The sequence below is a fragment of the Bufo gargarizans genome, chromosome 1, assembly GCF_014858855.1.
Source record: "Bufo gargarizans isolate SCDJY-AF-19 chromosome 1, ASM1485885v1, whole genome shotgun sequence".
NCBI classification, from domain to species: Eukaryota; Metazoa; Chordata; class Amphibia; order Anura; family Bufonidae; genus Bufo; species Bufo gargarizans.
The window spans coordinates 348,627,769-348,642,126 of record NC_058080.1 but is presented as its reverse complement, the minus strand read 5'-3'; the positions used below and the strand labels follow the sequence as shown (position 1 = coordinate 348,642,126).

At 41.8% G+C, this 14,358-nt stretch overlaps 1 protein-coding gene across 4 annotated transcripts in view; it reads right to left on the bottom strand.

The window, feature by feature from the left end:
• Positions 1-581: 581 nt before the first annotated feature.
• SIRT6 (sirtuin 6) overlaps positions 582-14,358 on the bottom strand; it is a 106,387-nt gene continuing 92,610 nt past the window's right edge. For 3 of the 4 annotated variants that reach the window (XM_044268414.1, XM_044268406.1, XM_044268422.1), the window contains one exon: positions 582-1,012. In XM_044268414.1, the coding sequence (XP_044124349.1) occupies positions 737-1,012 (276 nt within the window). In that variant the 3' untranslated portion in view covers positions 582-736. The remainder of the gene's footprint in view (positions 1,013-14,358) is intronic. The other variant, XM_044268426.1, reaches the window with a different exon arrangement.

Sequence of the window (14,358 nt, the reverse complement as noted above, 5' to 3'; positions counted from 1 at the left end):
CTTTTTCATAATATACAAATTAAGCCCTTGATGCAATGAGGGCATCAACATCGCTCCTGTTGCACCTAGGCTCCTCTCATTTCCATCCCACTGCCTTGCCCAGGGAGGGCCTGGCAAAAAGAGCAATGGTGATGCCATCACTGCACCAAAGGAAAGGTATCATAACTCTGGAACAGAGCCTCGGATTAACAAGAGACAGCATTTTAAATCGGGTAAACCACAGCTATGTGTCTATGCTAACAGTTTGACAGGTGAGGTGGCTGGTAACAGATTCTCTTTAATCTACGAATAAACAGAACAGTCTGGCTTGAGATTTAATAATCCATACAACTGCTCTGTTTTGCTTCCTTTCCAATGCATCTGGATCATTTATGTCTCATGAATCTGCACTCAAAATTCTCAGTTTAAGGCTACATGCACACGAACGTTGTTAGTTTCCGTGTCAGTTCAGTTTTTTTGCGGATAGGATGGGGACCAATTCTTTTCAATGGGTCTGCAAAAAATGCAGACAGCACACCGTGTGCTGTCCAAATCAGTAGGTCCATTCCGTAGCCCCGCGAAAAAATATATAACATGTCCTCTTCTGGTCAGTTTTAGGCATTGTTACAACGGATCCGCCAAAAAAAAATAAAAAAAAATGATGGCATCTGCTATTTGCGGACCGCAAAACACATACAGTTGTGTGCATGTAGCCTAACAAGAAAATCTTTTACTGACTGCAAATGATGATCCAAGTTCATGTACAAGTCATTTCTACTTTTGCTCTTTTTGGCAGGTGGGGTTTGTGTTCAAGGCAACTGTCCATTTCTTCCCTCTTAATATGTTTAGAATCTCCATTGCAGTCAAAAGGGTGATCTATGACCTGTGATTTTGGTTCTTCTATGAGCTGTGATTTTGGTTCTAATTTAGTTGGCGGACCAGTCCACACAGGAATCTCAAGATCCAGACGCTGCATTAACTGTGCCATTACTTCATCCACATATCCATGAATACGCAGGTCAGCATAGCGATCCTAGGTAAAAAGCAGGAGATAGCTGGTAAGTTATTATAAGGAAAACAAAGCAGCTTAAAAAGTACAGATAAAGGGGTTGTCCAATGTTAGCAAAACATGGCTGCTGTCTTACTTGGGCAGTGCCACAAATTTACACATTTTGTGCCTGGCAATGCAGTTCAACTACACGGAGGTGAATGGGATTGAGCAAGCAGAAACACAACCTGTGGTGGTGGTTTTTTTTTCTTGTGCAACCACTTTAATAACACAGGAGATGTTACATATTGGGTAATTTATTAATCCTGTAGATGGTATAAACTTTCTGAACCTTTTACACATACAGATTATCTGGCCAATTTTTCAAAGTGAAGCAGGAGCTTCCGATAACAGTCAGCTCATCAGTGGAGATGAGGGCTGCATTCACATGCATCAATCACCTCCGTTATATGGGGAAAAGCGATAGACACAAGGATTGCTTGCTTTCATAGAGAATCCTTATTCTTGTGCAGCATTTACTTGTTTAGACAGTTTGATCTGCTGCACAGGAACATTGATTTTTTTTTTTTTTTTTTTTATAATTTGGAGAACGACACGATCACCCTATGAAAAAGCTTGTTCATTGGGTGACTGTATAATCTACCTGTATGAAAGGTGCCACCAAACACTTATCCCCCATAATCTGCCAGACCATTGGTCTGTGTAAAAGGACCTTAGATGGGCTTGACCTGCACCAGATTTACCACATGGATAGGTGCATGGATAGATACTTTTGTCTAACTTCATAACAACTATTGGGTTGGCTTAGTTCAAAATAGAACTTTACTCCGGAACTGTGGGGCCACATTTTGCATCTTGTAGGCCATGTCCACGTTCCCTCTAGACCACATCCCCTTTTCATTAAGCCATGCTCCTTGACAAATGAGGAACAGTGTTTTTTTTTTTTTTAAATAAACATGCCCAATTGTGAGATTTACAACAAGGTCTAGGCACACTCACATTACTAAATGTGGGCCATTATTTCTTGGATGAAACTTTCTGGAAACAGAACAAATCTAGTACCCCCTGCCATACCCCACATTCAACACAATTGCCACAAACAGTATCTGCACATATGCAAAGAATGTTAGAGTTATTCTGGTTTTAATTATTACATTTTCTTTAGAGAATAGGATGTTAAACAAATTTCTAAGTGAGGAAGTAGGGAGACTAATGGGCAGAACTGTACACTGATGAAAAATAGAGCTGCTGGTAACATGGTCCTGTTACATACAAACATCAACCAAGGTACCCAAAAAAATCCCAGATAATCACTTGACAGGTAATGGTAATTTAAAATGTATTTTCACAAAATGCCAGAAGTCTAGCTAGGCTTGGAGTGCCGCCTCCAGCACCCGTGCCATAGGATCGCCACTACTGTACGAGAGGAACACATAGATGTAGTTGGCTTGATTAAGATATGGTTGGACTCTTTGCATGACTGGGCTGTTAATATTCAGGGTATTTAGGAAAGACAGGGTCAATAGAAAAGGCGGTGGCGTGTGCCTGTATGTGAGGAGTGATCTGAAGGAGAGTGTGAAAGAGGCAATTGTGGGTGAGGATGTTGAAACCTTATGGGTGGAATTAAAAAGTGATATAAAACACTTAAATATAATACTTTGTGTAATCTATATAGCCCCTAATATCACAGAGGAAATAGAAGTTCAACTGTATAACCAAATAGAGAGGGCTGCAGAGGTTGGTACAGTGGTTATAATGGGAGATTTTAAGTTCCCCAGACATTGACTGGGGTAATGGTTTTGCCTCAACTGCAAAGTGGAGAAGATTCCTCAACTTGCTGCAGGACCACTTTATGGGCCAGTTTGTAGAAGCTCCTACTAGAGGCAATGCTCTGTTGGATCTGGTAAGTTCTAATGATGCAAAGCTTGTTGGAAATGTGACTGTTCGAGAAAAACTTGGCAATAGTGACCACCATATAATTATATTCCCCCTGAACTATAAGAAGCAAAATCTGGCTGGTAGAGCAAAAACACTGAATTTTAAAAAGGCTAATTTCCCTGGGTTGAGGGCAGCATTTCAGGGAATAGACAGGGATCAGCTACTGTCACATAATACTGAGGATAAATGGGAGAGCTTTAAATCCACATTGAGTAAGTGCACAAAATGTATTTTTTTTAAATGTACTCCTTTAGGTTCTTAACCCCTTAAGGACCAGGCTCACTTTCACCTTAAGGACCAGGCCATTTTTTGCAAATCTGACCAGTGTCACTTTAAGTGCTGATAACTTTAAAACACTTTGACTTATCCAGGCCATTCTGAGATTGTTTTTGTCACATATTGTACTTCATGACACTGGTAAAATAAAGTCAAAACATTTTTTGCATAATAAAATACCAAATTTACCAAAAATTTGGAAAAATTAGCAAATTTCAGTGTCTCTACTTCTGTAATACATAGTAATACCCCCAAAAATTGTGATGATTTAACATTCCCCATATGTCTACTTAATGTTTGAATTATTTTAGGAATGATATTTTATTTTTGGGGGATGTTACAAGGCTTAGAAGTTTAGAAGCAAATCTTCAAATTTTTCTGAAATAAACAAAAACACAATTTTTTAGGGACCACTACAGCTTTGAAGTCACTTTGCGAGGATTACATAATAGAAACCGCCCACAAATGACCCCATTCTATAAACTACACCCCTCAAGGTATTCAAAACTGATTTTACAAACTTCGTTAACCCTTTAGGTGTTGCACAAGAGTTATTGGCAAATGGGGATGAAATTTGAGAATTTCATTTTTTGCCTAATTTTCCATTTTAACTACCTCAGGACCGCCGTACGCAGGATCGCGTCCTGGCGGCGGCCCTGCTCTTCTGGGTGGACGCATATACGCGTCCTCCCGCGAGAGCCGAGATTTCCTGTGAACGCGCGCGCACAGGCGCGCGCGCTCACAGGAACGGAAGGTAAGCGAGTGGATCTCCAGCCTGCCAGCAGCGATCGCTCGCTGGCAGGCTGGAGATCCGAATTTTTTAACCCCTAACAGGTATATTAGACGCTGTTTTCATAACAGCGTCTAATATACCTCCTACCTGGTCCTCTGGTGGTCCCTTTTGTTAGGATCGACCACCAGAGGACTCAGGTAGGTCAGTACAGTAGCACCAAACACCACACTACACTACACCCCCCCCCCCCCCCCTCACTTATTAACCCCTTATAAACCCCTGATCACCCATGATCACCCAATATAAACTCCCTGATCACCCCCCCTGTCATTGATCACCGCCCTGTCATTGATCCGTTCAGACGTCCGTATGATTTTTACGGATGCACGGATACATGGATCGGATCCGCAAAAAGCATACGGACGTCTGAATGGAGCCTTACAGGGGGGTGATCAATGACAGGCGGGTGATCACCCATATACACTCCCTGATCACCCCCTGTCATTGATCACTCCCCTGTAAGGCTCCATTCAGACGTCCGCATGCGTTCTGTGGATCCTATCCATGGATCCGTAAAAAATCATGCGGATGTCTGAATGGAGCCTTGCAGGGGGGGTGATCAGTGACAGGGGGGTGATCACCCTGATCACCCCCTGTCATTGATAACCCCCCTGTAAGGCTCCATTCAGACGTCCGCATGCGTTCTGTGGATCCGATCCATGGATCCGTAAAAAATCATGCGGATGTCTGAATGGAGCCTTACAGGGGGGGTGATCAATGACAGGGGGGTGATCAGGGAGTCTATATGGGTGATCACCCCCCTGTCATTGATCACCACCACCCCCCCCCCCCCCCCCCCCCTGGTAAGGCTCCATTCAGACATTTTTTTGGCACAAGTTAGCGGAAATTTTTTGTTTGTTTTTGTTTTTTCTTACTAAGTCTCATATTCTACTAACTTGTGTCAAAAAATAAAATCTCACATGAACTCACCATACCCCTCACGGAATCCAAATGCGCTTTAGGGCCCCTAAAAAGCCAGGGCAGTATAAATACCCCACATGTGACCCCATTTCGGAAAGAAGACACCCCAAGGTATTCCGTGAGGGGCATATTGAGTCCATGAAAGATTGAAATTTGTGTCCTAAGTTAGCGGAAAGTGAGACTTTGTGAGAAAAAAACAAAACAAAAAAAAATCAACATCCGTTAACTTATGCAAAAAAAAAAAAATTCTAGGAACTCGCCATGCCCCTCATTGAATACCTTGGGGTGTCTTCTTTCCAAAGTGGGGTCACATGTGGGGTATTTATACTGCCCTGGCTTTTTAGGGGCCCGAAAGTGTGAGAAGAAGTCTGGGATCCAAATGTCTAAAAATGCCCTCCTAAAAGGAATTTGGGCCCCTTTGCGCATCTAGGCTGCAAAAAAGTGTCACACATGTGGTATCGCCGTACTCAGGAGAAGTTGGGGAATGTGTTTTGGGGTGTCATTTTACATATACCCATGCTGGATGAGAAAAATATCTTGGTCAAATGCCAACTTTGTATAAAAAAAATGGGAAAAGTTGTCTTTTGCCAAGATATTTCTCTCACCCAGCATGGGTATATGTAAAATGACACCCCAAAACACATTCCCCAACTTCTCCTGAGTACGGCGATACCAGATGTGTGACACTTTTTTGCTGCCAAGGTGGGCAAAGGGGCACATATTCCAAAGTGCACCTTTTGGATTTCACCGGTCATTTTTTACACATTTTGATTGCAAAGTTCTTCTCACACATTTGGGCCCCTAAATTGCCAGGGCAGTATAACTACGCCACAAGTGACCCCATTTTGGAAAGAAGACACCCCAAGGTATTCCGTGAGGGGCATGGCGAGTTCCTAGAATTTTTTATTTTTTGTCGCAAGTTAGTGGAATATGAGACCTTGTAAGAAAAAAATAAAATAAATAAAATCATCATCATTTTCCGCTAACTTGTGACAAAAAATAAAAAGTTCTATGAACTCACTATGCCCATCAGCGAATACCTTAGGGTGTCTACTTTCCGAAATGGGGTCATTTGTGGGGGTTTTCTACTGTTTGGGCATTGTAGAACCTCAGGAATCATGACAGGTGCTCAGAAAGTCAGAGCTGCTTCAAAAAGCGGAAATTCACATTTTTGTACCATAGTTTGTAAATGCTATAACTTTTACCCAAACCATTTTTTTTTTTTGCCCAAACATTTTTTTTTTTTATCAAAGACATGTAGAACAATAAATTTGGCGAAAAATTTATATATGGATGTCGTTTTTTTTGCAAAATTTTACAGCTGAAAGTGAAAAATGTCATTTTTTTGCAAAAAAATCGTTACATTTTGATTAATAACAAAAAAAAGTAAAAATGTCAGCAGCAATAAAATACCACCAAATGAAAGCTCCATTAGTGAGAAGAAAAGGAGGTAAAATTCATTTGGGTGGTAAGTTGCATGACCGAGCGATAAACGGTGAAAGGAGTGTAGTGCCGAAGTGTAAAAAGTGCTCTGGTCATGAAGGGGGTTTCACCTAGCGGGGCTGAAGTGGTTAACCCATTTTTTTCCACTAACAAAGCAAGGGTTAACAGCCAAACAAGACTATCTTTATTGCCCTGACTCTGCTGTTTACAGAAACACCCCATATGTGGCCGTAAACTACTGTACGGCCACACAGCGGGGCGTAGAGTGAAAGGTGCGCCGTATGGTTTTTGGAAGGCAGATTTTGCTGGACTGGTTTTTTGACACCATGTCCCATTTGAAGCCCCCCCTGATGCACCCCTAGAGTAGAAACTCCCTCTAAGAAACTACACCCCTCAAGGTATTCAAAACTGATTTTACAAACTTTGTTAACCCTTTAGGTGTCGCACAAGATTTAATGGAAAATAGAGATACAATTTCAAAATTTCACTTTTTGGGCAGATTTTCCATTTTAATATTTTTTTTCCAGTTACAAAGCAAGGGTTAACAGCCAAACAAAACTCATTATTTATGGCCCTGATTCTGTAGTTTTCAGAAACACCTCATATGTGGTTGTAAACTGCTGTACGGGCACACGGCAGGGCGCAGAAGGAAAGGAATGCCATATGGTTTTTGGAAGGCAGATTTTGCTGGACTGTTTTTTTGACACCATGTCCCATTTGAAGCCCCCCTGATGCACCCCTAGAGTAGAAACTCCAAAAAAGTGACCCCATTTTAGAAAGTACGGAATAGGGTGGCAGTATTGTTGGTACTAGTTTAGGGTACATATGATTTTTGGTTGCTCTATATTACACTTTTTGTGCGGCAAGGTAACAAGAAAGCTTTTTTGGCATTTTTTTTTATTTACAACATTCATCTGACAGGTTAGATCATGTGGTAATTTTATAGAGCAGGTTGTCACGGACGCGGCGATACCTAATATGTATACAATTTTTTTTGTTTATGTAAGTTTTATACAATAACTTCATTTTTAAAACCAAAAAATTGTTTAGTGTCTCCATAGTCTAAGAGCCATAGTTTTTCAGTTTTTGGGCGATTATCTTGAGTAGTGTCAAATTTTCTGCGGGATGAGATGACGGTTTGATTGGCACTATTTTGGGGTGCATATGACTTTTTGATCGCTTGCTATTACACTTTTTGTGCCGTAAGATGGCAAAAAATTGCTTTTCTGACAGTTTTTTTTTGTTACGGTGGTCACCTGAGGGGTTAGGTCATGTGATATTTTTATAGAGCCGGTCGATACGGACGCGGCAATACCTAATATGTATACTTTATTTTTATTTATGTAAGTTTTACACTGATTTTATTTTTGAAACAAAAAAAAAAAAAAAAAAATCATGTTTTAGTGTTTCCATAGTCTAAGAGCCATAGTTTTTTCAGTTTTTGGGCGATTATCTTGAGTAGGGTCTCATTTTTTGCGGGATGAGATGACGGTTTGATTGGTACTATTTTGGCATACATGCACCTTTTTTGATCACTTTTATTACTTGCGTTTTGACAGGATGCCGGCTGAATGATTTCTGCCGGCATCCTGTTTAGATTAACCCCTGGGGCGCCGGAATGCCGATTTAAAGATAGGACGTACCGGTACGTCCTTGGTCCTTAAGGACTCGGGAAATGGGGCGTACCGGTACGCCCCATGTCCTTAAGGGGTTAAAGAGCTCAGTTCAGTCATTGCTGTGCCATTTTTAATAATTTTTAAAGACTCTCTAGGTACTGGACTGTACAGTGCCAAGTGATTAACGCAAGGCAAACATGGTGCCCATATCCAAAAAAGGATCTAGGTCCTCCATAGGTAATTATAGACCAGTTAGGTTAACTTTTTAAAATAAAAAATTTGAAGGACTCTTAAGGGACTATATACAGGAGTATGTGACTGTAAATAACATAAGTGATAACCAACATGGGTTTACCAAAGACGTCGTCAGACTACCCTGGTTTGTTTTTATGAGGAGGTGAGTAGTAGCCTGGACAGAGGGGCAGTGGATGTAGGCTTTTAATACTGTCCCTCATAGACGTTTAATAGGAAAAATAAAGTATATAGGCTTGGAAAGTATAGTTTGTAATTGGATTGAACACTGGCAGAAGGACCTTGTCCAAAGAGTTATGGTCAATGATTGCTATTCAGAATGGACGCAGGTTATAAGTGGTGTACCCTGAGGTTCAGTGCTGGGTTCTCTATTAATTATTTAATAATGATATTAAGGATGGGATTAATACCACGATTTCTATTTTTCCCAGATGATACTAAGCCAGTGGTGCCCAACCATTTTTCGTCTGAGGGTCGCACTAGACTTGGTATAAAATTTTGCGGGCAGGAACCAGGCAGCTTTTCCAGAAAGAAATGCAAACGCTGTGAGGGGGCACGTGTGAGCATTACTACTGTGAGGGGGCACATATCTGGGCATAACTACTGTGAGGGAGCATGTGTGAGCATTATGTCTGAAGAGGGTACATATCTTGGCATTATTACTGTGAGGGGGCATGTGATGTATACATGTGTGTAATGTATGTAGTGCAGTATGTGATGATCACACACTGCACTACATACATTACACACATATATACATCACATACTGCCCTGTCCCCTTCTTCTGCAGGTCTACCTTGATGTCTGGTCTTTAGGCTTCAGTCAGATCCCCCACCGCCATGCTTGCGCTGTGTACCCGACACCACCAGGAGCTGGCCCCTCCTCCTTTCATCTCCCGCCGGCTTCTCCTACAGCAGGGTGCTCGATCGCTCCAGTGCCCTCCCAATCTTACCAATCAGGGGCATAGCTAGAAATGACTGGGCCCCATAGCAAAAAATGTTATGGGCCCCCCCCCCCTCCGGGATCTCCCACCCCCACATACCTATCAGAGCTCCCACCCAAACACTCCTCCAGGACCTCCCACCCCAACATCCCCACACCCCTCCCTAGATCCCCCTGTCATCCACAGATCCCCCCCCCCCCCCCCCCACCCAGAGACGCCTCCTAGCTAATTTATTCACTGCACTTGCCTCTGTATAATTGAAGAGAAGCTGTGTAATCTCGCACAGGCGCACCGGCAGAGGCCAGGGAGACTGTGCATGCGCACTTCGATGCCTCTGCGAGATTATGGCGCTTCTCTTCAATTTCACAGAGTCAAGTGCAGGGTATAAATTAGCTAGGAGACGGCGCTGGGCAGGGAGATTGCAGGTGTTCTGCCAAATCTCTATACCTTGCGAAAAGTCTATACCGGAAGGGACGCGGCCGCACAGGAATCAGCTGGAGGAGGGTGCGTGCAGCGCTGCGCAAGCACACATCCACCGGCTTAGCAAAGAATTATTGCAGCGCCGCGATAGAAGTACTTCGTACACCACGCTTGCACACTTAGGGGTATAGAGATTTTGCAGCGCAAAAGGTTTCATCAGATCTCCCTACCCTTGAGTGCGCATGCGCCCACAAATCATCAGTTGCAGTTAATCCTTACCGCAGAGCTGAGTGCTGGATACCGAGCTCACCACATAGCAGAGCTGAACTGCAACTGATGATTTGTGGGCGCCCTGCGTCTTAAGAAGAGACATCTAAGGTGGAACATGATTAAACTATACAAATATATACAGTTGTGTTCAAAATTATTCAACCCCCACTGAAATTGAGTGTTTTGGCCAGTTTGACATTGATTTTGATCATTTCAGTCATCGTGTTTACAATTAAATCAAATAGGCACTTGTAAGTCAGACAAATATAACATAACATTTATAATGAAATAACCACAAATGTCTTATCTGTGCTCACATCATTATCAGTTTTATTCAACCCCCAAGTGACATTCAATCTTAGTACAACATCCTTTTCCAGTTATAACCGCTTTTAAACGTGAACCATAGCTTGACACAAGTGTCTTGCAGCGATCTACGGGTATCTTCGCCCATTCACAATGGGCAAAAGCCTCCAGTTCAGTCACATTCTTAGGCTTGCGCGCTGCAACTGCTTTCTTTAAGTCCCACCAGAGGTTCTCAATCGGATTTAAGTCTGGTGACTGCGATGGCCACTTCAAAATGTTCCAGCCTTTAATCTGCAACCATGCTCTAGTGGACTTGGAGGTATGCTTGGGATCATTGTCCTGTTGAAAGGTCCAACGTCTCCCAAGCCTCAGGTTTCTGACGGACTGCATCACATTTTCATCCAATATCTCCTGGTACTGAAGAGAATTCATGGTACCTTGCACATGCTGAAGCTTCCCTGTACCTGTAGAAGCAAAAACAGCCCCAAAGCATGATTGACCCCCCCGCCATGCTTCACAGTAGGCAAGGTGCTCTTTTCTTCATAGGCCTTGTTCTTCCTCCTCCAAACATAGCGTTGATCCATGGGCCCAAACACTTCTAATTTTGTTTCATCAGTCCACAGAACACCATCCCAAAACTTTTGTGGTTTGTCCTTATGACTTGGCATACTGCAGTCGACTTCTTATTCTTTGGCGTGCGCCTGGGAGTTCTGGCATGGAGGCCTTCATTACGCAGTGTGCGCCTTATTGTCTGAGCTGAAACTTCACTACCCACATCTTTTTTCCCACCCACCCAAATCTTTTTTCAGTTCCTCAGCAGTCACACGGGGACTTTTCTCCACACTGCGCTTCAGGTAGCGCACAGCAGTCGAAGTGAGCATCTTCTTTCTGCCACGACCAGGTAGCGTTTCAACAGTGCCCTTTGCCTTGAATTTGCGAATGATGCTTCCTATGGTGTCTCTTGGTATATTTAACATCTTTGCAATCTTCTTATAGCCAATTCCCTTCCTGTGAAGAGAAATCACCTCTTGTCTTCCTGGACCATTCTCTTGACTTCACCATGTTTGTAAACACACCAGTAAATGGCTAGAAGGAGCCGAGTATCAGTCCTTTTAAATCTGCCTAATTGGTGCTTATTATGCTTGATTGCTGATCCTTGACATCCACAGGTGTTTTTAATACCTGATCGAAAACACTTGAATGAATCTCTGTTCTTAAGAGTGGTAGTCTTTAAGGGGTTGAATAATTGTGTCAATGAAGAAATCACAAAAAAAAAACATTTAATACTGTATTACAAAAACAATTGATGTAATTTTAGTTGCATTTGGTTCTTTAAAAAGTCCTTGTAAGATTTCATTCTGAACACAATTACAAATGTACACTAAATTCCCTAAAACCCTTCACAGCATTGGGGGTTGAATAATTTTGAACACAACTGTGAATGGGCCATACAAAAAAATACGGTGAAAAACTGTTCCATGTAAAATCCCCTCAAAAGACAAGGGAGCACTGCCTCCGACTGGAGAAGAAAAAGTACAGTCTCCAGAAGCGTCAAAGTTTCTTTACTGTAAGAACCGTGAATTTGTGGAAGAGACTCCCAGAGGACGTGGTCACCGCAGGAACAGTGGACAGTTTTAAAAGGTGTTTAGATGAATTATTAAAAGTAAGTTACATTAATGCTTATGAAAAAGTTTAGAAATCCGAGTCTCACTTCCTTCTGGGATTCACGTCCCCTATCTCTTGGATGAGCTTGATGTCATTTTTCAACCATATTAACCATGTAACTATATACATCCATTTAAATCTCTGTGAAATGCATCCAAAGGATAGCTGGATAAGACTAAGCATGGGGCCAGTCGTGTGAGCCATCATATGTGACCCTCAGTTAACTTTCCAGGTAACAGCAGTGTATTGAGGAACAGAACACGTACAGCATATGCAGTATTACTACCTGCGGCAAAGTAGGTATAGGGGTGAACTGCCTGGTATAAGAAAGGTGTATATATACACAGAATTTATTTAAATTCATAAAATACATGAAGATCAGAAATTAGAATTTTTCCTATGATATAAATAAATAAAAATAGAATACCCCTTTAACCCTTTTGCTACCAGTGCCGAGCAATGTGCAAACATGGCACCCACTTGCATGTGCAGCAGAAGTCATGGCCAGCAAGTCTCTGTTGTCCAATAATGCTGATTGCTGTAATTAAGGGCTTTAGAAGCCGTGATCAAGTGAGATCACGGCATCTAAATGCGCAAACACATAGAATCTCATACCTCCGGGCTTCCTACCGACACCCCCTGCGGCCAATGGGACTGTCGGTAGTTGTTCTGAATGCCATCGGCCTCGCTGACGATTTGCCATTTTTTCATTGCTTCTCTTACCCCAATTTTTTTTTTTTATAAAATGTGTTCAAAAAGTCACACACACTCCAAAATGGTATCAACATAAACTAAAGATTGTCCTGCAAAAAATGAGCCCCTATACAGCTCTGTAGACATAAGTATAAAAAAGTTATGGGGGTCAGAATATGATGTAAAAAATAAATAAATATATATATATATATATATATATATATATATATATATATATATATATATATATATATATATATATATATGAGAGAGAGAGAAAGAAAAGGAAGGTCCGCAGCACTCCTTTAAGTAAAAAAGTGTAATTTATTCACACATGTCAGACAACGTTTTGGTCCTCTCACAGGACCTTTTTCAAGTCAAGTGAACAAAAAAGTGCATAGTGCAAAAATAAATACAACTCTACAGCATGACACAATCCCTTATCAGCCAATAGAGTACTAGTGCACTCCCATTCATGGGTGGGCTACAATTCATATAATTAACTCCATCTGTTACCGTACATACCAACTTCAGTTGGAGTATATCAGTGATACATTCAATAATAATTCATCATCATATGTGTACATAAGTGTATATAATAAAGTGAACCGTGCAATTTAAAAAGTCCTTGACTATGTTACCTTGCCGCAGGCCTGATGGAGAACCGAAATAGCCTGTGGAGAAGGCGTCTCTACTTGTGTCTGAGCACGCCACTCATCCGCGTCCACTGCTCCTTACTGCGCATGTATTCAACCCCCTTCTGTTCACGCAGCCTCTAATACTCCTATGTCGCCTCTACGGTGGAAACCAGCGTGATGACGTACGGCTGATCACGTCCAGGCGCCGCGCACAAACAAATCTGCGTCAGCGCATAGACAGATCGTCCGCGCCCCATCACGAGTCCATATCCACCACCTTACTTCAGGCAATGTTTTTGGGCAATAATATCATGCCTCCATAACACCCATATTTATCTCGTCTCCATCAAAAAAGCCCGGCACTGGCAAAAAGTCAGCATACATATATATCTTTAGTTCAGACAAATCATTGTAGCTTCCATTTAATTCACCGCATATAGAGAGCAGACAACATCAGAGTATAGGCCATGTAAAATGGGTATCTAGCTAACCATTCCTCCTGTCACCCTAAATTCTACATTTAACCCTTTGGGACAATCTAGACAGACATTTCTTAAAACAAGGCGCACGGGCTCTTTCCCGTGTCTGGGATGTGTGAACTGTAAACAGATGGTCAAGGGATCGACGTTCACACATCCAGACACGGGCGAGACCTTTGATATAGGGCATTATCTCACCTGTGATTCGTCATGGGTGATATATGTACTATGGTGCCCTTGCAAAAAATTATATGTTGGTGAAACCACTTACGATCTAAAGACTAGGTTAAATAACCATAGGCAATCCATTAGGAATAAAAGAAGAGATCTGCCTGTATCAAAGCATTTTGCCGAAAAAAATCATAAAGAAAGTGACTTGAAATTTATGATTATAGACCATGTTAAACCATTGGAAAGAGGAGGTGATCGATTAAGCAAACTAAAAAAAACTGAATTAAGGTGGATTTTTCGGCTTGATACCCTAAAACCCAAAGGGTTAAATGTAGAATTTAGGGTGCCAGGAGGAATGGTTAGCTAGATACCCATTTTACATGGCCTATACTCTGATGTTGTCTGCTCTCTATATGCGGTGAATTAAATGGAAGCTACAATGATTTGTCTGAACTAAAGATATATATGTATGCTGACTTTTTGCCAGTGCCGGGCTTTTTTGATGGAGACGAGATAAATATGGGTGTTATGGAGGCATGATATTAT